Below are 22,106 nucleotides of genomic sequence, written 5' to 3' on the forward strand. Positions count from 1 at the left end.
ATAGCCATTTTGAAACAAGCTAGAGAATTCTAGACTTCTTACTCGAGCTTGGAATTAGAAAGGGATTCTTTAGCTGGGCTCTGGTGGCTCACACTTGTAATCCTAGCTACTCAGGAGGCTGAGATCTGAGGATCATGATTTGAAGCCAGCCCAGGCAAAAAAAGTCCCTGTGAGATTCTTGTTTCCAATTAACCACTCAAAATCTGGAAGTGGTATTGTGGCTTAAAGTGGTAGGGTACTACCCTTGAGCAAAAGCCCAGGGACAGTGCCCAAGCCCTGAGTTCAAGCCCCATGACTGACAAGACAAACAAAACTCACTCTCTTAAAAATCAAAGCCTAATCTTCTGAGGAAAGGGAAATCACCTTGCTCCAGCTTCTGTAGTTGTCTAGGCTACAGGCTCACTAACTCCTGAGAGGAAGTCACAGGCAGGAGAAGGCCTCCCCGCCCCCACGTCTGACGACATTAGAAGCGCATTTGTCATTTGTCACATCTCTTTTGACCTGGTGTGCTATGTCTGCCTTTCACCAAGGAATTATCAAGCAGATTCAGAGGCAAAACACACAGAAGAGACTGAGCTGGCCTCAGAACCACACTCAGGTTTGCCAGGGATATTGGAACGATCAGACTAGGAATAAAAAACACAAAACAAATAACAAAAAAGAATAAATATGATTAATATAAATATGATTAATATGCTATAGGCTCAATGCAGTTGAGCAAGGATCAGTCATTGTTCTGAAACTGCCTAGTCACCTCATCCAGAAGCATGCTCAGAGCCATTGCTGGGCTGAGTGTAAACACAACCCGTGCCAATAGGGAGCCTCCGCTCATATCACGTTCCACCACGGTCAGTAGCTTTTCCAATGTGACTGAAGACGTGGCACATTTTCCATTGACAATGGGAAAGGAGCCACCAGTGGTCTCAGATGTTATATCTCTACAAGTGAGAGGATGCATTTATACGGAGTCTTTATCGTGTGTGTGTGTGTGTGTGTGTGTGTGTGTGTGTGTGTGTGTGTTTGCTGGTCCTGAGGCTTGAACTCAGGGCCTGGGTGCTGTCTCTGGGTGCTTTTTCGCTCAAGACTGTGCCTTACCACTTAAGTCACACCTCCACATCTGGCTTTCAGGCAGTTCATTGGTGATAAAAGTCTCATGGACTTTCCTGCCTGGGTCGGCTTCGAACCATGATCCTTAGATCATGAGTAGCTAGGATCACCGCCATGAGGCACTGGTACCGTGGGGATGGAGTCTTTTGCTGTATACCACATCTTCATGGGAAGGAAAAAACCCACAGAGTTGTGGGAAGTAATAAAAAAGGTAGGTGTCAGTCGGGAGGGCTTAACATTATCTCACATTCTTCTTGTTTTATAGATGGGAAACTGTAGCTTAGGAAAAGGGAAAGTATTTTGTAAGCTCCCATGACCACTGGGAGGCAGGAGGGCATTTGAAGCTCAGGGATCTTTACCTTTAAGACCTTCATGGTGCCCTGAACTCCCACCAGGATCCCTGTCCCCAAACCTTCCCAGCAGAGGTCTCATTGAACACCGCCTGGCCTGGAATGGAAGCCACTGGGTGCTGGCAGGAAGCCACGTGCCCAATGAGTACATAGCTGGTGAGTGGAATGTGACTTTTATCCTTTGATTTGGAAGTCATTTCGGAAGTCAGAGGCAGGCAGTACCTACCGGTGATTGGAAGCACAGATGGTTTTTATTTTCTCCTTTATGATTTCCAGGGCTTCCTAAATGTTTACAGCAATTTTTGTAACTCTCATGTTATCCTGCTCGTGTTATTTATTCATTTATTTTTTGAAGAAGGAAACGCAGGCAAGGAAATGCCCACCTCTGTACTGAGACCCACCAAGCAAAGACATCCAGTGCTTATGCCACGTCAGGGTGCACAGCTGGCTCCCAGGTCACCCAGACAGCCTCCCCTGCTCCTCCCCTCTGCTCCCATCACACTCCTCTCCTCCCCATAATCCTCCCTGCTCCTCCCCTCTGCTCCCATCATTCTCCTCTCCTCCCCTGTCCCTTTCCCATCTCCGTGGCCAATCTGGATTCACTTCTCAGAGCCTAATTCTGCCTGTTGTTGGAAGGTTTTTGTGTTAAATAAAAAGCTCACCTCCCCTAATATCATCGTACCACTTTACTTCCTAATCATTATCATTTCCTAGGTTGTCCTGCAGTTACCAGCCAAGGCTGGCTTCCCTATTGGACTGAGCCTTCCTCCTGGGAGGGGATTGCATATCATTTAGCTTTGTAGTCCTAGCCCTGTTCTCAGCTTGGCCCATGCTAAACTCCCAGTGAGTATTGAACTTAGGTGAACGGAAAAAAGAGGACCGTCAAAGTGGAGAAATGTGATGACTGGTTGATGGCAGGGCCCACCAACCTTGGCACTGCTGACATCTGGGCTTGGAAAGTTCTAGGTGGAGTGGGTGTGTGTGGCCCTTAACAGTATACGGAATCTCAACCACATCTACATTGTGATGACCAAAAAGAGCCACGTGGCCAAGTGTCCCCCAAAGAGGGAAGGATGTTAGCTAATAGTTTACAAGGGATTTTCACCAACAAACCCTTACCATGGGTACAGATGCCTGTTTGAGAGACGAGAAATGCAAGATCTTCAAGTTTCCTGCTCCAAGTCCAGTGCTCGCCTACCATCCTGGGGCCTCTCAGGACCCCAGGGAGATCTTGGCTTCTCTCCTTTGGTGTGTCCTCTCTTCTTCACCCTCCTGCACTGGGTTCTACCCTGGGCCCTCCCCTCCTTCTTTTCCCTCCCTTCCCTCCCCCTTCACACCCTCCCTTTCCTGTGGCCTATACCAGGCTATGACCCTCTTGGTTGGCTCTGTTGGTTCATGCCTGCTGGATCTCAGTTTGTGTTTGAACTTGCCCCTTACATCTTCTTCAGCTCCTTGGGCTCGTGTCCATGTTTGAACACACTGATGGTGACCTGGCCTGTCTCAGAGCCATATTTGTTCTTCACAAAGATGCCGTAACGCCCGCTATCCTCACTGGTGACCTTCTCGATGGTGATGGTGACTTCCGTTCCCTTCACCTCCATGTGGTAACGGTTGTGGAAGGTGACAGGCTGATCATTCTTTAGCCAAGAGATTTCTGGGGCGGGGTCTCCTGAGATGATGCAGGTCAGGCACAGGGTCTGTTTCAAATGGACAGGAAGAGAACAGTCCTGTGGCTTTGTAACGGGAACTGGACATTCACCATTATGCCCTTTGCAAGCTCCTAATACAGGCAGTTCCCCGGGGCAAATTCATTATGTGTGTTTTATTGAATCTATAAAAGGCACAGACATTTTATGGCCACCTCACATTCTCCCTCTTTAACCTTTCTACAGTTAAGTGGACTGATTAGAATTTTAGGCCCTTCTCTGTCTAGGAAAGTATCTGGCTCGCTTTTTATGATACATGGCATTGTGATTTTTATCAGCAAGTAAGATAATATTGCTTTAGCATGAAGATTTATGAATTGGGTTGGGAAGTTCTTGGACGAGTTCTAGCACTGGACACTGTAATATAATGAACACAGGATCTGGAATTGGATTGTCTGACCACAGAGTCTCAGCTCTATGCCTTGAATAAATCCTTTAACTATGGTGGGGCTCAATCCTTAGCTAAAATCTGCTTGTGGAATAGCACCTGGTCCAGAACAAACACCTTACATATGGGTAGCTGGTAGAGGTTTTCTATGCAGCCCAAACTGTCCTAGAACTCAAGATCCTCCAGCCTCATCTGGGGTTACAGGCATGCATTACCATGCCTGGCTTGTTGCTGTGATTTTTTTGGGAAACAGCAGATCTATATAATTTTGGGCCTGGAAGGGTTTTCAGGGATCCAGTTGGACTGTGGTAGAAAGTGGACGCAGACAGCAGTCTGCCACACCCAGGGCTCACTAGAGAGAGGGGGCAGAGCCATTTGAGCACCGTGTGGTGCTGACACTAGGTTCAGCGGCACATTCAACCCTTCGTGGTCAGTGAGCTGTGGTCACTCAACTGGCTGTGGCATGTTCAGCCCCTCAAGCCTCCCAGCTGCTGCTGGCTCTGGAATCCATTGTGACACTGGTGATATGGGACAAATCCCCGGGGGGAGAACACAAGCCCAGATCTGCAGGCCGAGGGCCCAAGGGTCAGTACCTTATCTTCCATGATGGTGGCCACATCTGGCAGGCCCCTCACCACCTTGGCACGATCTGGAAAGGAACGAGGAACCCCAGTGGTGAATATTTCTGCCAGCGGCTTGCTGGAGCAGAGTTCCTTAGTGCTGGGGAGTACTTGGTGATTTGGCAGTGCCGAGGATCTCTAAGCCAGTGCTCTATCCATTGAGCTATGTCCCAATCCTTTATGCTTTCATTTTCTTTCCAGATAGGGTTGGTAGGTTGGCCTAGGACCACAATTCTCTTTTCCCCATCTCCTACCTAGCAGAGGTTATAGGTGTATACCACCATAACTCGACTTGTTTTTGAGATGGGGTCTACTTGGCTAACTTTTGTCTGGATGGCCTTGGACCCTCCCCATCTCTGCCTCTTGAGTAGCTGGGGTTACAGGTGTGTACTACAACACCCAGCTCTGTGTAGAGGGTTATTTTAAAGCAAGGCTTCATTATTCTGGGTGGAAATCTTTAACACTCTCCCTCGTCCTCATGGGTAGAAGATACGGGAGGTGGTATATTTCTGCCATTGCTCTCAAGTCATTATGATTGGTGGTATCTGGAGAGGACAGTGAGGTGTCCCCGTCCTCAAGAAAGAAGGTAGATGAGATTGTTCTGAACGTCAACTGGCAACATTCCCACAAGAGTCTAGCCAATCTACTAAGGGAGTGGACCAAGAGGAGGTTAGGAAAAGTGGGACTCAGGTCTTTGGAATGCCCTGACCCTGGACTAAGGAGAGACCCAGAGGCCACGGCAGTGGGCAGGACAAGCCTGTGGCTGTAACTCATGGAGCAGAAAGCCCAATGTGTTCCTTGGGCGCAGGGGGGAGGGGGGTAGGAAGGGCCACCTGGAGCTTGAGTGTCATCCAGGAAGTGCAAAGAGCCTGAAGCAGGGCTGCCTGTCCCTAGATGGGAGCCAGAGGAGGTGGGGGTGGGGAGAGTGGGCAAGTAGGGCAGGGAGGTCTAGGGAGGGGGAATGCTGTCACTAGCCCAACTTCTCCTCTGCTTCTCCACGGGCCCTCAGGACCCCAGGCCATGGCTTCAGCTGTTCTCTATGGGAGCCCTGGATGGGGTGTCCTGCCTAAGGACATGGCAGGATGGGACAGGAAGGGTCATCCATGCTGAGCATAGGGTTAGCTGGTTAGCTGGCTCAGGCCTGGGCCGTGCTCTGGCTGAGCTCTGGGCACTGACCTGGCTGATCTATGGTGGATGACGGTTGTGTGCTCAAAGCCTCAAGCGGGGGACACTTGGGGACAATGGCACCATGCAGGGAGGTGCATAGACATCCCATGCTAGTGTTCTCTCAGTGCTCCCATCTACGCTGCTTCCTCGCAGAGCTCTGGTGCTCTGTCTTGCACTGAAGTCTTTCTGTCCCATTGCTGGCCAGACACCCAGCCCTGGGCCTTCAGCACTGGTTCCCCTGGCAGCTCAGGAGCTATTCCCCGCCCCCCCCGCCCCCCCCCCCCCGCATCCCTCTGGGCTCAGGGTCGATCCTGAACTAAGTCAGGCAGCTTCTGTTGTAGATGGTTCCCTTCCCACAGCCCTCTCAGGAAGGCTGGCATCATGTCTCTGTCCCTGCCTTCCTGTCTCTCCAAGTCACCAGGGGTCTGCTCAGCACCACACCCATAAGGGACGCATCCACCCCACAATCTCAGGACTCCTTTGGTTCGCTGTCCCCCAGTCTTCTTCCAAGGGCTGCTGCTCAGGCCTCCCCAGAGCCTTCCAGAGCTCCAGGAAAGGGTGTCTGAATTCAGGAGCAGAAACAACAGGGACTTACTCTTCTCGATGACAGCCAAGGCCCTGGAAGACAGAAGTAGGATCAAGGCTGTGGGCTCCATGTGCTCAAGAGCAGCCCTGCCCGGGGCAAGGAGGTTGGGGGCGGGGCAGGGAAAGTAGAACTGGCTGGTGCTCCCCAGGAGGGGCCGGAGCCCAGTTCATGCCACGCCCAGTGGAACCCAAAATTCACACTCAGAAAGGTGGGGGAAGCTTACTTCAGTCTCTGGTGTTCAGCCAGGGCATCGTCAAAAGCTACAAGAAGGACAAAAGGGAATAGGTGCATCAGGGCCTCTGTTGGGTGACCCCCCCCCCCCCAGGATAGGGGCTGAGCACCCACTGCCCTCCATTCTCCTTCCTATTGCTGTATATTCTTTGGGCACTGCCAGAATTTGGGGGGAGTCTCCATAAAGACAATAGGAATTTCTTTCTTTTTATCTATTTTTTTTTCCTGCCAGTCCTGGGGCTTGAACTCAGGGCCTGAGCACCGTCCCTGAGCTTCTTTTGATCAAGGCTAGCACTCTACTATTTGAGCTACAGCACCACTTCTGGCCTTTACTGTTTATGTGGTGCTGAGGAATCGAACCCAGGGCTTCATGCATGCTAGGCAAGCACTCTACTACTAAGCCACATTCCCAGCTCCTCTTTTTATCCTTGTCCTTCCTTCCTTCCTTCCTTCCTTTCTTCCCCCTCCTTTCCTCCTTCCCCTCCTTTCTCCTTCCTTCCTTCCTTCCTTCCTTCCTTCCTTCCTTCCTTCCTTCCTTCCTTCCTTCCTCTCTCTCTCTCTCTCTCTCTCTCTCTCTCTCTTTCTGTACTGGGGATCAAACTTGTTAGGCAAGTGCTTTGCCACTGAGCTAAATCTCAGTCCTCTTTCTTTAAAAAAAATTTTTTTTTGTTTTGTTTTGAGACAGGGTCTCGGATGTAGCCTAGGCTGTCTTCAAACTTGTTCCTTCTTCCTCCTGAATGCTGAGATTACATGTGTGTGCTACTATAATCATGAGTTTGTTGTTGTTGTTGTTATGCTAGGGTTTGAACTTAGGGTCTTGCACTTGCTAGGCAGGTGTTCTACTGCTAAACCACGTCTTCAGCTCATTGTTGCTTTTGGTTATTTTTAAGAGAGGGGTCTGTTTTCTCTTTGTTTTTGCTCTCTGTATGTGCTTGGACCATGATTCCTCCATTTTATCCCTCTCCCAGTGTATCCGATGCACTGCCATGCTCAGTTGCTTCTGCTGAGATGAAGTCTTGGGGATGTTTTTGGTGGACTTGCGATCCCCCCAATCCCAACCTCCCACACAGCTGGGAGCACAGATCTATTGAGATGGGGGTCTCATGAACTTTTAGCTCAGCGATCCTCTTCATGTCAGCTTCCCGCGTAACTAGAATGACAGGAGAGCCACCAGGGCCCATCCCTATGGGGTTTTCTAAACAGATTTCTCAGCCAAGAGATCAGAGGTCAGCTCACCTTGCCCAGAAAGATCAGCTGAGAGCTGCCGGACTTCCTTTCCAGCAGCGATTTCTAGGGTGTATTTGCCCTTGTCTGAGTCCTTGGGGTCCAGGATGTGGAGCCAAATCTCCTCCAGGGTGGTGCCTGCCCGAACCCGGTCACCGCTCTCCAGACGCTTCTCCCTAAGTGGGAGGGCAGAGGGGGGCTGAGGGAAGCTGGCTGCCCGGGGAGACTGCCCTGCCCCTGCCCCTCCTCAGGGTGTGGTCTCCAATGCTTGGAATAAAGGTGCCATCCAGTCAGTAGATACTCATTCATCTCTACCCGCTTCTCCATTAATAATCAAGCCTTCCATTCATCCAACCATGCACCATCACTCAACCATTCATTCATTAGCCAACCATTGACCATCACTCAATCCTTCACTCATTGTTCAACCATTCTCTATCCATCAAACATTCCTTATCCATTAGCCCATCATTCACCCATTAGTCAATCACTCAACTATCATGCTGTCACTTATTCCTCAATCACTCATTCATTTACCCTTCATTCATCTACCATTCAACTAACTTCCTTCCTCTTTCCTTCCTTCCTTCCTTCCTTCCTTCCTTCCTTCCTTCCTTCCTTCCTTCTTTCCTTCCTTCCGCAAAACTCTGGGAAATCAACTACATGCAAACACTGGATCTACATTTGTGACATGCCCTGCTGGCTAAGACTCTGAGAGAGTGATACCACTTCCCCCACCTCAAGAGCTACTTTCTTACCTTTTTACTCTCATCTTAAACCTTTTCCCTTAAACCTTTTTCTTTTTTAAGAAACCAAGGAAATGTAAACTCTCCCCCTTCTTTGATTCAATTTCATTCCTGAAGCCTCCTAGCCTGTATCCCCCAGTGTCCTGAGCCTGTTTGCCACAGGGTTCCAAAACCCTGGCAAGAGAAAGAGCTTCCTTGTCCTGAAGCTTCACCACACCTTGGCCTTCACTCATTTGTGACTGGGTCAGTCCAGCACTCTCTAGAGAATTCGTGCAGTAATGTCAGCTCCATGAGGCTGAGGTATGCACATGATGAGAAACACTGGGAAAGGTCTACTTTTAAACTATCTGGGGTGATTTAGCTTCTGGCTAAGTCTCTGTGGAAACATCCTCTATCCTGCCTTCAAGCCTTGAAACTTTGTCACCTTCGTCACAGGTCCCTCTGTCTGTTCCTAACCCTAAGCCTAGCTGCCTGGGTTTGCAAAGGTGGCAGAGGCACCAAGGGCCTATCTGATTGGTTCTTCCTTGTTCTTGCAACCCTCAACCCCTCAGTTCCCAGATACTGCTGCTTGGGGACCAGAAGCATTCCAGAAGAATTTCCATCTTCCCTGGGGGAAGCCCTTTGGGGACTGCTGGTTCTTTTTTTTTTTTTTGGCCAGTCCTGGGCCTTGGACTCAGGGCCTGAGCACTGTCCCTGGCTTCTTTTTGCTCACTGCTTTTTGCACTCTGCCACTTGAGCCACAGCACCACTTCTGGCCGTTTTCTGTATATGTGGTGCTGGGGAATCGAACCCAGGGCCTCATGTATACGAGGCAAGCTCTCTTGCCACTAGGCCATATCCCCAGCCCTGGACTGCTGGTTCTTATCCCCAGCCACATGTGAGGACAGCAGGACCAGTGTCCCACCGGTGTCAGTGCCAACTGAGCCTGCTGGGAGCAGTTGGCAGGGAGAGCGAGGAAGGGAGGTCTCCAGGAGGCAGATTCTGGGCTCCAACTGCTTGGGCTGGGGCTCTGGGGCCAGGCCGACCTACTTGTGGAACCAGGTGGTCTTCATGTAGTCCACGTTGTAGTACTTGACCTTGCTGAAGAGCCGGATGCCCTCCTCAGTACCCTGGATCTTCAGTGGGGTTGCAGAGAGAGCTGGGGGAGGCAGAGGAGAAGGGGGATGCGTGTTGGAGCCAGCCTTCTTTCTCCTGCTCTGGGGGTGATGGTGGTGGGGACAGAGCCCCATGAGGAGGCAGAGGCTTCTCTCCCAGTTTGGAGGTTGGATACTAGATCCACCCACAGCCTGGGCTGGTGGGAGCCCCCCCCACCCCCCCTGGCAGCTTTGGCATGGGGTGGGGCTGGGCAAAGCGGCAGGCTCACTTACCACTGATTCTGCCGAGCTCAGTGAAGACGGCGTCAAGGGCTGGGGGAGACAGAGCGTGGTCAGTGGAGTGAGGCACCCCTGGGACTGTCTCGGGGCTGGGGACGGCCTTGGATAAGGACAGCGGTGCTCAGAGCTGTTCTCAGGGACAGGAGGCTGTAGGACAGCCTGGGAGTGGAGGGGGTCTGAGGTGATGGGGATGGGGGGAGCACAGGGGCCTCCATGAGTCAAGAACGGATAGAAAATCTAGCAATTTCTTTCTTTCCTTCCTTCCTTCCTTCTTTCCTTCCTTCCTTCTTTGTATGTGTATGTGTGTATGTGTGTGTGTGTGTGTGTGTGTGTGTGTGTGTGTGTGTGTGTGTGTGTGTGTGCTGGTACTGGGGCCTGGGTGCTATCCCTTAGCTTTTTTTTGCTCAGTGCTTACACTCTGCCACTTGAGCCTCACAGCTCCACTTTTGGCTTTTTTGTGGTAAACTGGAGATATGTGTCTCACAGACTTTCTTGCCCCAACTGGCTTTCAATCACAATCTCAGCCTCTGGAGTAGTTAAGATTATAGGGATGACACACCGGTGGCCAACTTCTCCTCTTCCCTCCTTTCCCTCCTCTCCTCTCTTTAACTCTCTTCCCTTCTCCTCCTCTCTTCTTCCCCTCCTCCCTCCTTTTTTCCTTCCTTCCTTCCTTCCTTCCTTCCTTCCTTCCTTCCCTCCTTCCTTCCTTCCTTCTTTCCTGTCTGTCTTTCTCTTCCTGTAGTAGTGAGGTTTGAACTCGGCCTGGTGTTGCTGGGTAGGCACTCCACCAATTGAACCTCAAGTGTGGCTTTTTCACACTGACTACCGTTGAGGTAGGGCCTTCCGTTATGCCTCCTTGAGCCGGCCTGGGCTGTAATCCCCTTGTTTGTGCTTCCTCATGTCTCAGGAGATGGCAGGTGCTTGCTGCTATGCCCAGCCTTTGTGAGGCTTTCCTTGTAGCTGGGACAACAGGTGCCCAGCCATTGGGTTCAGATGGAGTTGCCAGACATTTTATGCTTGGACTGGCCTCAAACTGCAATCACCAGATCTCTGCCTCCCAAGTAGCTAGGGTTACAGGACTGAACAGCCACATCCAACTTAACCTGACAATTCTCTCACAGGCCAAGCCAGCCAGCCTCAGAGCAGCTTGGGCCTTCTTCAGGGAAGAGTAGTGCTCTAGTTTCTGGGCTCCAAGGCTGGGCTCACTGTGGCGTGGCTCCAGTGAACACAGACGGCAATGACACGCACACCAGGCCCCTGTTAATGACTCGCTGTGCAAACCCAGGCAGTCACGTGACCGTTCTGTGCCTCGGTTCCCTCAGGTGACACCGGGATCCCATGAGTCTTCAGCCACAGGTTGTATCTCGCAGTGTCCAGCTCCTGTGTGACACCTCGTGGCCTGCCTGGCCCCTTGTGGGCATCGTCAGCTCGTACCTTCTCCCGTGAGGTCCAGTATGGTGTCGTCCTCCCCGCGATCATCCGAAACCACCGCTCTGTAAGTTCCCTGGTCCTCCTTGGACAGCTGGAAAGAAGGAGAGACAGCAGTGTCCGCACTCGTTCCAGGATAGCTGGGCAGCACGTCAGGCAGCGGGGCCTTTAGGGTGGCCCTCAACTCTGTGTGGACCAGGTAAGACCCTCCTCTCCTTGGGGCTCCGTTTACTCCTCTGGGATGCCTCATATGGAGACATCCTTTCCGTCCTCAGTCCTAGGCTGTGAGTGGGAAGAACCAGGGAGAAAGCAGTGGAGAGCTGAGCCTGGAGAGGGACAGCAAGCGGCCCAGTGCGGCCCAGCAGGGGCTGTGGCCTGGCACCCAAGTGAAAGGAAAGATCAGGAATCCTGGTTCTGTCTTTGCTGACATTCTTCTTCTTCTTCTTCTTCTTTTTTTTGCCTTTTGATTTTAAAAATATTGCATTGCTTGGGGTTGGTGGTTCACATTTGTAACCCTCGCTACTCAGGAGGCTGAGATCTGAGGATCATGATTTGAAGCCAGTCCAGGCAGATAAATCTGAGATACTTATCTCTAATTAATCATCCAAAACCAGAAGTGGAGCTGTGGCTCAAGGGTTAGAACACCAGCCTTAATGGAAAAAACTGAGGAATAGCTCTTAGGTCTTGAATTGAAGCCCCAATACTGGCACATGCACACACACACACACACACACACACACACACACACACACACACACACAGCATCATCCACTTTATTTACCTTGATGGAGTTTTTGGTGCCCCTCAAACGTCAGCCCTGGGGTGAGGGCCTCATGCGCCTTCTCCTTGTCCCAGCCCCCCTCTGGATTCCCACTGGCGCCTCCGCACCGCTCAGCCTTGCGTCCTGGAGCCTTGGAGCCCCTCACCTGCTCGATGCGGAGAAGTCCCGTCCCTGCCTGTGGGTCGAACTGGCCCTGTGGAGCCTCTTTCTTCTGGAAGAGCCACTGGAAGCGAGTCTCCTTCTTGGTATTGGTCACCTGAGGAAGGTGGGGTGTGAGGGGACCCCAGCAAGCTTTCTCTTTCTGAGTAGAAACTCAGCTCCACGAATGTTATTTTGTACAGGCACGACTTTCTCCTGCACAGAGCACCTCAGACACTCACGGCCAGCGGGTCCCTTCCTCACACCCTAGGTCCCCTCTGCTGGCCTCCAGATTCGGAGCTTTTTACCAATGGCCTTCCCTTTCCCTCCCAGTCCCTTCTTTATTCCCCTCTCCCCTCCCCGCCCCCGCCCAATGGTGATAAATCAGTTTCCTGCATGTATCTAACCAAGAATGAGGCATGCTGTTTTCTAATGAGTCTGCTTGACCACAGGCTCCTGAAGTTGGAGACCTGGTCTCCATTCTTGTGTGGCTGGTACTTTGCTTTGATTTACGGAATGAATATGTTTCTGGGAGAGCCCCACCCGTGATGTTCTTTCCCAGGTCTCAAAAAAGGCTGTGGGAAGTGGCACTGTGGCTCCAGTGGTAGAGCGCTAGCCTTGAGCACGAAGAGGCTCAAGGACAGTGCCCAGGTCCTGAGTTCAAGCCTCACAACTGACCCCCTCTCCCACCCAAAAAAAGTCGGGAAAGCATTTAAGACTTTGGAGTCAGGCCAAGTTGGTTAAAACCTGGCTTCATTTAACTTTACAATCTTGAGCTGTTTCTTTCTGTACGGATTTTTGTTTTGGTTTTGGGTACTGGTCCTGGGGCTTGAACTCAAGGACTGAGCACTGTCTTTGAGCATCTTTTTCTCAAGGTTCGTGTTCTACCACTTTTTTTTTGGGGGGGGGGCGTAGTTTAGTGGAGATAAGGGTCTCATAGACTTTCTTGCCCTGGCTGGCTTCAAGCCACGATCCTCAGATCTCAGCCTCCTGAGTTGCTAGGATCACAGGTGTGAGCCACTGGCACCCAGCTCCTTTACACACTTTTTCATAACACCTGTACGATGGATTATGAGGCAGATGAAATAAAATGTTGCATGGAGCATCGTGTAGCCGAACCCCTTGACATACAGATGCCCCAGGCCCCTAGACCCCCAGTCTTACAGGGCTCCTCCCAGGGCCTCTGGGACGGCTGACTCGAGGCTGACCCAGCTCCTCCGAACCCTGCTGCCTGGGTTGCTTTTTAAGTGTAATCTCTTAGGAGCCAGGCATGGGCTCAGCCAAACTCAGGGGATGAAATTGGACAGGAACTGCCACTGGGCTTGAAGACAAGTCACAGATCCGACCCCCCGGGACTGGAGGCAGGGACAGAGGTGGGCAGGACTTACCTTGCAGGTCAGCAGCACTTGGCAGTCCTCTGTGATCTGCCACTGCAACAACTCCTGGAAATAGGGTCCTGCAGATAGATGCACAAACAGCTCAGGCATTCAGGCTCAGCCAGGGCGCCACCTAGTGGTCATCCTGGGGACGCCAGCCCAGGAGAGGGCAGCTAATGACTGCTGGTCCCTTAGATGTCTTTGTGCCCAGGGGTGGAGGAAGGGAAGAACTGGGTGCAGACTTTCCAGTGGGACTGTCCAATGGCCTAAGCCTGTGGGCTGCACCCCAGCAGCTCTTACCCTGCTTTCTCTTCCAGTCTCTTCTCTTAGCATCTGCCTTCCTCAGGAGTTTGTCAAAATCTGTGAAAACACAGGGTGGAATGGGTATAAAGGGAGGACCCCAGAGGGGACATGGGGTGAGTGGGAGACAGAGGAGGGTCATGCCCAGTGCCCCAGAACTGGGAGGGAAGGGGAGAGGATGGAGATAGATGCAGGTAGGGCTGACCATCGTCCACCAGGGCTAGGGTGATCTGGTTTTTGGCTTTTCCATCTTGTAGCTGCGCTGTGTAGGATCCTTTGTCCTCCTCAGACAAGTGCTGGATGATTATTTCTACCAGGCCCTTCTCACGGTCAAAATTGATCTTGCGGTTCTGGGGAGAAAAGCCCCAGGATCCTTTGTCATTTTCCTATCCTGGAGATTATCTGCAATGGGGTACCCCTAGGGTATAGTGGGACATGTATGTGTGTGTGTGTGTGTGTGTGTGTGTGTGTGTGTGTGTGTGTGTGAGAGAGAGAGAGAGAGAGAGAGAGAAATAAAGACATGCAGATCTATCTGCCATCAGAGACTGAGGAGGGAACCCCACCTGTCCCTTTCCTGTCTGTATAAGCAGAGGATCACCTGGCTCTGGTGGCTCACGCTTGTAATCCTAGCTACTCAGGAGACTGAGATCTGAGGATAGTGGTTCAAAGCCAGCCCAGACAGAAAAGGCCATGAGACTCTTATCTCCAATTAACTACCAGAAAACCAGAAGTGGCACTGTGCTCAAGTGGCAGAGCGCTAGCCTTGAGCTCTTGAAGAGCTCAGGGACAGCGCCCAGGCCGAGTTCAAGCCCCATGATCAACAAAATAAAAATAATAAATAAAGTAAACAACTAAACAGGGGATCTCCCAGGACTCACCTACCTCCCAGGAGCACCTCCTATGCTTGAATTAATTACAATTCAATAAAAAGTCTCTCATCTGTACTCTGCTTCATTGTTGGTTACTTTCTACTTCCTTTACAATCTCACCGATGGAAACTCCATAAACATAATATAAAGGATGCCATTATACATTTCTATTATGAATACCAGGATTTTGACCTTGCCAGGAACATTACCACTGAACACCTATCCCTCCACCCCCTCCATGCTTTTTTTTTTTTTTTTTGCCAGTCCTGGGCCTTGAACTCAGGGTCTGAGCACTGTCCCTGGCTTCTTTTTGCTCAAGGCTAGCACTCTACTGCTTGAGCCACAATGCCACTTCCGGCTTTTTCTGTTTATATGGTGCTGAGGAATTGAACCCAGGGCTTCATGCATGCTAGGCAAGCACTCTACCACTAGGCCACATTCCCAGCCCTCCCCCTCCATGTTTTTGATGGCTGCTTTGTTATCTAGAGATGAAATTCACAAATAATGTGAGACTGTATATTGTGCACTTGAAGTTTTCCTGAGACTGGAATTCCCATTTTGGCAAGGAAACCCAATCTAAGATCAACAGCTCAGCCTACTACAACCTAGCTACCTAGGGAATAAAACACATAGTCATAGGAGGAAGAAATTGGAGCCATTTAAGATAAAATCAGGGGGGTGGGAATATAGCCTAGTGGCAAGAGTGCTTGCCTTGTATATATGAAGCCCTGGATTCGAATCCTCAGTACCACATATATAGAAAAGGCCAGAACTGGTGCTGTGGCTCGAGTGGCAGAGTGCTAGCCTTGAGCAAAAAGAAGCCAGGGACAGTGCTCAAGCCCCAGGGCTGGCAAAAAAACAAAACAAGAGATAAAATGAGAAGCATTTTAGTAGGCAAATGCTTGGGTACTGATTCATTTATGCAGCACTGATTTTTAATGAGCTAGTTGTAATTAAGAGGAAAAAAAGAAGAAATCAGACTCTATTTGGCATGAGAAAAGGAAAAGTAAAGGGGCATGATAGTGAAGTGGCCAATAGAATAAAAAAAATTCTAACCAGAGTAGATTTAGCTTGTGCAGAAGTACCTTGTATTGTACCTAAAGCAGATTAAGATTTAAACTTGTTTTGTGTGTATGTGTGGTGTATGTGTTTGTGTGCTGGTATTGGGCCTAATTCAGGGCCTGGACACCGTTCCTTAGCTTTTGCACTCAAGGCTGGCGCTCTACCACTTGAGCCACACCCCTGCTTCCTAGTTTGCTGGTTAACTGGAGCTAAGAGTCTCACAGATTTTCCTGCCTGGATTGGCTCTGAACCTTCACCCTCACCTTAGATCTCAGCCTCCTGAGTAGCTAGGATGACAGGCATGAGTCACCAGCGCCTAGACTAGGCTTAGCTAATTGTTGGCATGAATGCAGTTTTCCCATCTTGAGCGTGTCTGACTAGGCATTAGGAAGACACTGGAAGCATGGGAAATCCTTTGGTGGTAGAAATATCCCCTGCACGGGGCAGCACCAAGCTTTTGAGCCCCCGGCCTCCTACCCACCATGTACTACCAGCCCAATGTCCGTCGCTCCACCCGGCCATGGGGACAGCCAAAACACACAGCCATTCCTAAAATAACATGGGCAGGGGTGGGGTTGGGGGGAGGTACAGGCCCCCAGAAACCACAGCCAGCACACGCCACCTACCGGGGAGCTGAAGATCTCCTTCTCATTGAAGATGAGGTGCAGCTCAGCGGCGGGGGACAGCTTTTCCACTTCCAGCCAGAGCCGCACCTCGCCTTGCTCCAGGATGTCAACGTTCCAGCCTGAGATGAGTTTGATCACTGGGAGGCACAGGATGGGGAGGGAATGGGTGGGGAGCCCTCTCCCCTCTCTGCTCCTGACTAGGCCCACCGGGGTTGGCATTGGAAGTAGGACAAGCTTGGAGGAGCTGAGCTGGGGGCGTGAGGCGAGCTTTCTGTGTGCTCACTTCACTTCTATTCCATCTTAGAAAAGCCATTTCTCTCCAAGGGCTCTGAGCCCGGCTGGCATCAGATCCCAGGGGAACTTTAGGACATTCTAGTATGTACTCCGTCTCCAGTGACTCTGATTTGTTATGGGGTGGGGCCAGGGCACCAGGGGTTTGAAAAGCTCTTGGTCCCGCTTGTGACCCTGGCTCCAGGACGCCATCACCCAGAGCCAAAGGAGAGAAGCACAGGCTTGGATGAGCTAAGGGCAACATGCTGCTGTCGGTGCTGGTGCTGGTGCTGACAATGGTAATGGTGGTGATGATGGTGATGATGGCAATGGTGATAATGATGGTGATGATGGTGATGGTGGTGGTGGTGATGGTGGTGGTAACAATGGAAGTGGTGATGGCATTGATGGTGATGATGATGATGATGGTGATGAGGGACATTGTGTTTCCCGTTCTTGCACCTTCCTGGCTCCTGCTGGCTGTGCTGTGTCCCTGGGTGTTTCCTGGCTCTCCACGCGAGTCAGCTCCGCTCAGGCCATGGGGCCTTTAGGAGCTGCGTGACGCTGCTGCCCGGATGCTCACCTGGGTTTCTGATCTCGTGGCTCCGCTTCTTCAGCTTGTTCAGCTCTAGGGCAGGAAGGGGCAGGAAACAAACAGAGACCATGGCACACCAGGCTAAGGGGACCCATGGGAGCCACCTTGGGGTCCTACGCCGTGAAGTCCCAAGAGACCCTCCGTCTCCCCCCCCTCCCTGGCCCAACTTGGGGTCCCGCGCTCCACCGGGCCTGGCGCTGAGCACGGCGGGCTTTGACCTGGGGGCTGAGGAGATGCAGCTGGCAGTGCTGGGTTTTGCCTGCTCTCCCGGCCCTTCACGGCGGACCAAGCTCCTCAGAGGAGCATGCGCCCAGTGCCAGGCTCCGCCCAAGCTCCTCAGAGGAGCATGCGCCCTGTGTCAGGCTCCGCCCAAGCTCCTCAGAGGAGCATGCGCCTTGCGTCAGGCTCCGCCCAAGCTCCTCAGAGGAGCATGCGCCGAGTGCTTTAGAGACCCCAGAATCCTTAGCATGATGGCTTGGATTCATGGCAAGTACCCCACCCGCCCCCACTAAGGTCCCCCAAACAACGTCAGTTCTGTGGGTGGCTTCAGTTTGCACAGGATCATTGAGTTGTATCTGTGCAGCACTATTGTTTCAGACAGGGCAGATGGGGCTTCGAATCATCCTGTACCGAGGAGGAAGCTGGGTGCGCGGGTGGTTCACGCCTGTACTCCTAGCTGCTTAGGAGGCTGAGATCTGAGGACTGTGGTTCGAAGCCAGCCTGGGCAGGGAAGTCTGTGAGACTCTCATCTCCAGTGAACCACCAGGAAACCCTGACGTGGAGCTGTGACTCAAGTTGTAGAGGACTAGACTTGAGCAAAAAATAAGCTAAAAGATAGCACCCAGGTCCCGAATTCAAGCTCCAGTACTGGCACAAAAAAACAAAGCAAAACAAAAAACCCCAAGCGAAACAACCTTGCACAGAGGAGGAAACTGAGGTCTGAGAGGTGATGGGAGTTTCCCAGCCCTACGGAACTGGCAGTGGGGCCCAGGCCTCCAGGGGGTTCGCTTCTTCACAGAATTAAAGACACTGGAGGGCACAGAGCAGGAAGGCAATGGGCATGGGCTGCCCTGGTTGCTATGGACACTGGGGGGGGGGGGGCGGGAAATCTCATCAGCCACCACCAGTCAACTCAACAGATGTGGGCTCTGTGGAGGCAGCACCATGGCTGGGCTCTGTCCTCACCCCCAGCCTCAGAGCCCTGTCCTCTGCCACTCATCCCCACTCCCCTGCTCTTGTTTTTCTTAGGTTACAGAAGGGAATAACAATGATTCTGGAGCCTTTGTCTTTCACTCAAATTGGGGACAAAAAAGAGGGATCAGAAGAAGGCAAGTTCTACAGGGCAGCGATTTCTGCCTATGGAATTCTTCAGTGTCGCCCCCAGGGCCTGGGGCTGTGCTGGGGCTGTGTGTGGTGCATGGGAGGTGCTCAGGAGGCGTCTGTTGATTGGCTGAGTGAGAGCAAGGGGGTGGGGCGCAAGGGCGGTTGTGTATTTTTGCTGTGCCTTGCCGGCCTCCAGGGGCTTCTGTGTTTGGACTGGGGCTTGGGCTGTCTCCCTGGACAGTGGTGGAGAACAAGGACTGTACCTTCCTCTGTCAACGTGTGGCTTGCTGATGTGTCTTCGTCCGCATCAGTGACTACCACTGAGTAGATGCCCAAATCCTGAAGGTCAGGTTCCTTCAGGATGACCTTGGACCTGGCAGAGAGAGGGGAGCGATGCTGGACGGAGGCAGGCCCAAGCCTTGGGCAATGTAGGCCTGGCAGCTGGAGAACTGCCTTGGCTCTGGCCACCTGCACCCCCTTTCCAGACCCCAGCCAAGTGGGGAAGCACCCCCTTGGTCTCCCCTTTGTCCTGGTGCCTGGCGCTGTCCACCACCATGCTGCCCTGTCTTCCTCCTGGTTCAGGCGGCAGCTTCTCCTGCCGGACAGAGCTGAGATAGGGCAGTATTCGGCAGGGGCCTTGGGGGCCTCTGCTCCACCCTTTCATTCCATCCATGAGGAAAACGTGTTGCCCGCACCTGGGGTAGAGACCTGGGTGGTCTGAGCACCTCATAGGAGACTCTGAGGCAAAGTCTGTAACCCTAGCTACTCAGGAGGCTGAGATCTGAGGACTGCAGTTTGAAGCCAGCCCAGGCAAGAGAGCTTGTGAGACTCTGATCCCCAACTAAGCAGCAAAAGCCAGAAGAGGAGCTGTGGCTCAAGTGGTAGAGCTCCAGCTTTGAGTGAAAAAGCTAAGGGCCAGCATTTGGCCCTGAGTCCAAGCCCCAGGAAAACACACACACACACACACACACACACACACACACACACACACACACACACACCTTTAAAAGAAGGACACTGTTTCAGCCACTGAAATGCACCTTTCCTTGCCTTGGCTTCCCTTAGGGGGCAGCTGGCAGCCCCTTCAGTCTGTGAGCCCTGCCATGTGGACCCCCACAGCTCTGCCAGTGCTCGGGGCCATCGCAAAGCCATCGCCCCTCCTCACCCCACTTACTTGTTCATTTCGTCCTCGATTTCCACCCTCTGGGGGGCCGGCGGGCCCTGGTAATCTTTGGCCCACTGGAACTCCGAGGAGTCGGGGGCTTCGGGGGCTTCGAAGGCCATGTAGATGCGACCCTCGTCATCCACGCCAACTTGGATCTCCTGGGCATCTGAGGGTGAGATTCAGAGACTTGGAATGAAGAACCCAGGTTGTGTCCCTCTCTCTCCAGGTAGACCCTTCAGTGGCTGCCATTTTGCTCCTGAATATCACAATACACCCAGATGGCAGTCAGGCAGTGGCTCTCAAGGCCTTGTATGGTCCCACTCCCCCTCAGCTCAAATGTCACCTCCTCCCAGAGTCCCTCCTCAACTGCCCTCGATAGAATGACCCTGTCTACTGGAGTATCATGTTTTTTGTTTGTTTTGGTCAGTCATGGGGCTTGAACTTTGGGCTTGGCTGCTGTCCCTGACCTCTTTTGTGCACTCTAGCATTCTACCACTGTGCCACAGCTCCAGTTAATTGGAGATAAGATTCTCATAGGCTTTCTTGCCTAGGCTAGCCTTGAACCACAATCCTTAGGTCTCAGCCTTTTGAGTAGCTAGGATTACAGGCGTGAGGCACCAGCGCCTGGCTAGTGTACTACGTTTTATTTCATTTCTCTTTTGCTTTTTATGTGCTAGTTCTGGGGCTAGAACTCAGAGCTCTGCACTTTTGCTTACGGCTGGTCCTCTATCACTTGGTGGTTAACTGGAGATTAGAGTCCTACTGACTTTCCTGCCTAGGCTAGCCTTGAACCACGATCCTTAGATCTCAGCCTCCCAAGTAGCTAGGATGACAGGTGTGAGCCATCAGCCCCTGTCTCCCCGCCCAGTTCTGCCAAGAGCTTTGCCCATCCTCAAGAGCACAGCTCAGCTGCGGGTGCTGGCACTCTCTGCCAGGCTGCCCTACCTGGCTTGTCCTCCAGGAGCACAGGGTCAGTGGGCACCGATGGTTGTCCCAGCCCCGCTGAATTCATGGCCTGGACCTGGAACATGTACCTCTTTCCCGGCTGCAAGTTAGACACCTGGGGAGAGCAAGAGCCAAATGCAAGATCAGCAAAGATGCTTTCTCCTGCAACCCTGGCCCATGGCACCCGGGGCCTGAAGAGACTCAGCGGCTGGAGCGGGGTACGGGCAAGGCGCCCATCCTGAGTTCTGGGTGTTCTGAGGGCCTTCCTTTGTGATTTTCCTTAGACCTTCCCTAATGCCTCTTCTCCTTCCTTCTCCTCCTCCACATCCTCCTTTCAGTGCCAGTTTTGGGGCTTACACTCAGGACCTTGTGCTCTTGCTTAGCTTTCTCATTCAAGATTGGCGCGCTACCACTTGAGTCATACCTCCACTTCTAGTTTTAGGTGGTTCACTGGAGATGAGAGTCTCACAGATTTGTCTGCCTGGGCTGGCTTTGAATTGTGATCCCCAGATCTCAGCTTCTTGAATAGCTAGAATTACATGTGGTGCCTGGCTTCCTAGTTTCCTCTCTCTCTCTCTCTCTCTCTCTCTTTCTTTCTGTTTTTTTTTTTTTTTTTTTTTTTTTTTTTTTTTTGCCAGTCCTGGGCTTGAACTCAGGGCCTGAGCACTGCTGTCCCTGGCTTCATTTTGCTCAAGGCTAGTGCTCTGCTACTTGAGCCACAGCGCCATTTCTGCCCATTTTCTTTTCTTTTCTTTTTTTTTTTTGCCAGTCCTGGGCCTTGGACTCAGGGCCTGAGCACTGTCCCTGGCTTCTTTTTGCTCAAGGCTAGCACTCTGCCACTTGAGCCACAGTGCCAGTTCTGGCCATTTTCTATATATGTGGTGCTGGGGAATGGAACCCAGGGCTTCATGTGTACAAGTCAAGCACTCTTGCCACTAGGCTATGTTCCCAGTCTGCCCATTTTCTATATATGTGGTGCTGGGGAATCAAACTCAGGGCTTCATGTATATGAGGCAAGCATTCTTGCCACCAGGCCACATTCCCAGCCCTCTTTCTTCCTTCCTTCCTTCCTTCCTTCCTTCCTTCCTTCCTTCCTTCCTTTCTTTCTTTCTTTCTTTCTTTCTTTCTTTCTTTCTTTCTTTCTTTCTTTCTTTCTTTCTTTCTTTCTTCCTTCCTTCCTTTCTGTCTGTCTTTCTTTTCTCACTCTCCTTCCCTCCCTCCCTCCCTTCCTCCCCCTCTCTCCCTCCCTCCCCCTTCCTTCCTCCCTCCCTCCTTCCCCCTCCCTCCCTCCCTTCCTCCCTCCCTCCCTCTGTCCCTCTCTCTCTTTCTGTTGGTTGTGGGGCTTCTCTCCCCTCCCTCCCTCCCTCCCTCCCTCTCCCTCTCTCTCTCTCTCTCTCTCTCTCTCTCTCTCTCTCTCTCTCTCTCTCTCTCTTTCTCTTTCTATTGGTTGTGGTGTTAGGGCTGACCTGAAAACTGGGGAAACTAAATATAAGTTTTAGTGTTAAAATTATAACAGCTTCTAAACCCTGGTGATGACTCTATGATAGAGGGCTGCACCCCCACCCGTGAGACTAGTTTCTTATAGTTTGACATTTAAAAATGTAGGGAGCACTTGTTCCCCTCTGTACCTGGGTAACAACCATGGTAACGGACAGTAAAAAATGATCATAATAGTAGTAGAAATGCCATGGTAACTGTTGGGTTGGTTTACTTATGATTGAGTACTGGAT

At 51.8% G+C, this 22,106-nt stretch overlaps 1 protein-coding gene across 1 annotated transcript in view; it reads right to left on the bottom strand.

Annotated features, from left to right (window-relative positions):
* Positions 1-2,810: 2,810 nt before the first annotated feature.
* The window catches only part of Myom3 (myomesin 3), a 46,349-nt gene continuing 27,053 nt past the window's right edge, over positions 2,811-22,106 (bottom strand). Inside the window, exons 21-37 of the mRNA XM_048349849.1 lie at positions 20,377-20,491; positions 19,441-19,597; positions 18,530-18,639; positions 16,932-16,976; positions 16,079-16,215; positions 13,727-13,871; positions 13,522-13,581; positions 13,234-13,301; positions 11,853-11,963; positions 10,933-11,020; positions 9,493-9,531; positions 9,155-9,263; positions 7,392-7,555; positions 6,148-6,184; positions 5,934-5,956; positions 4,145-4,200; positions 2,811-3,154 (exon numbers count right to left, since the gene is read on the bottom strand). Coding sequence (XP_048205806.1) covers positions 2,891-3,154; positions 4,145-4,200; positions 5,934-5,956; positions 6,148-6,184; positions 7,392-7,555; positions 9,155-9,263; positions 9,493-9,531; positions 10,933-11,020; positions 11,853-11,963; positions 13,234-13,301; positions 13,522-13,581; positions 13,727-13,871; positions 16,079-16,215; positions 16,932-16,976; positions 18,530-18,639; positions 19,441-19,597; positions 20,377-20,491 — 1,728 coding nt within the window. The 3' untranslated portion in view covers positions 2,811-2,890. The remainder of the gene's footprint in view (positions 3,155-4,144; positions 4,201-5,933; positions 5,957-6,147; positions 6,185-7,391; positions 7,556-9,154; positions 9,264-9,492; positions 9,532-10,932; positions 11,021-11,852; positions 11,964-13,233; positions 13,302-13,521; positions 13,582-13,726; positions 13,872-16,078; positions 16,216-16,931; positions 16,977-18,529; positions 18,640-19,440; positions 19,598-20,376; positions 20,492-22,106) is intronic.

The sequence above is a fragment of the Perognathus longimembris genome, chromosome 7 (assembly GCF_023159225.1).
Source record: "Perognathus longimembris pacificus isolate PPM17 chromosome 7, ASM2315922v1, whole genome shotgun sequence".
Taxonomy (NCBI): domain Eukaryota; kingdom Metazoa; phylum Chordata; class Mammalia; order Rodentia; family Heteromyidae; genus Perognathus; species Perognathus longimembris.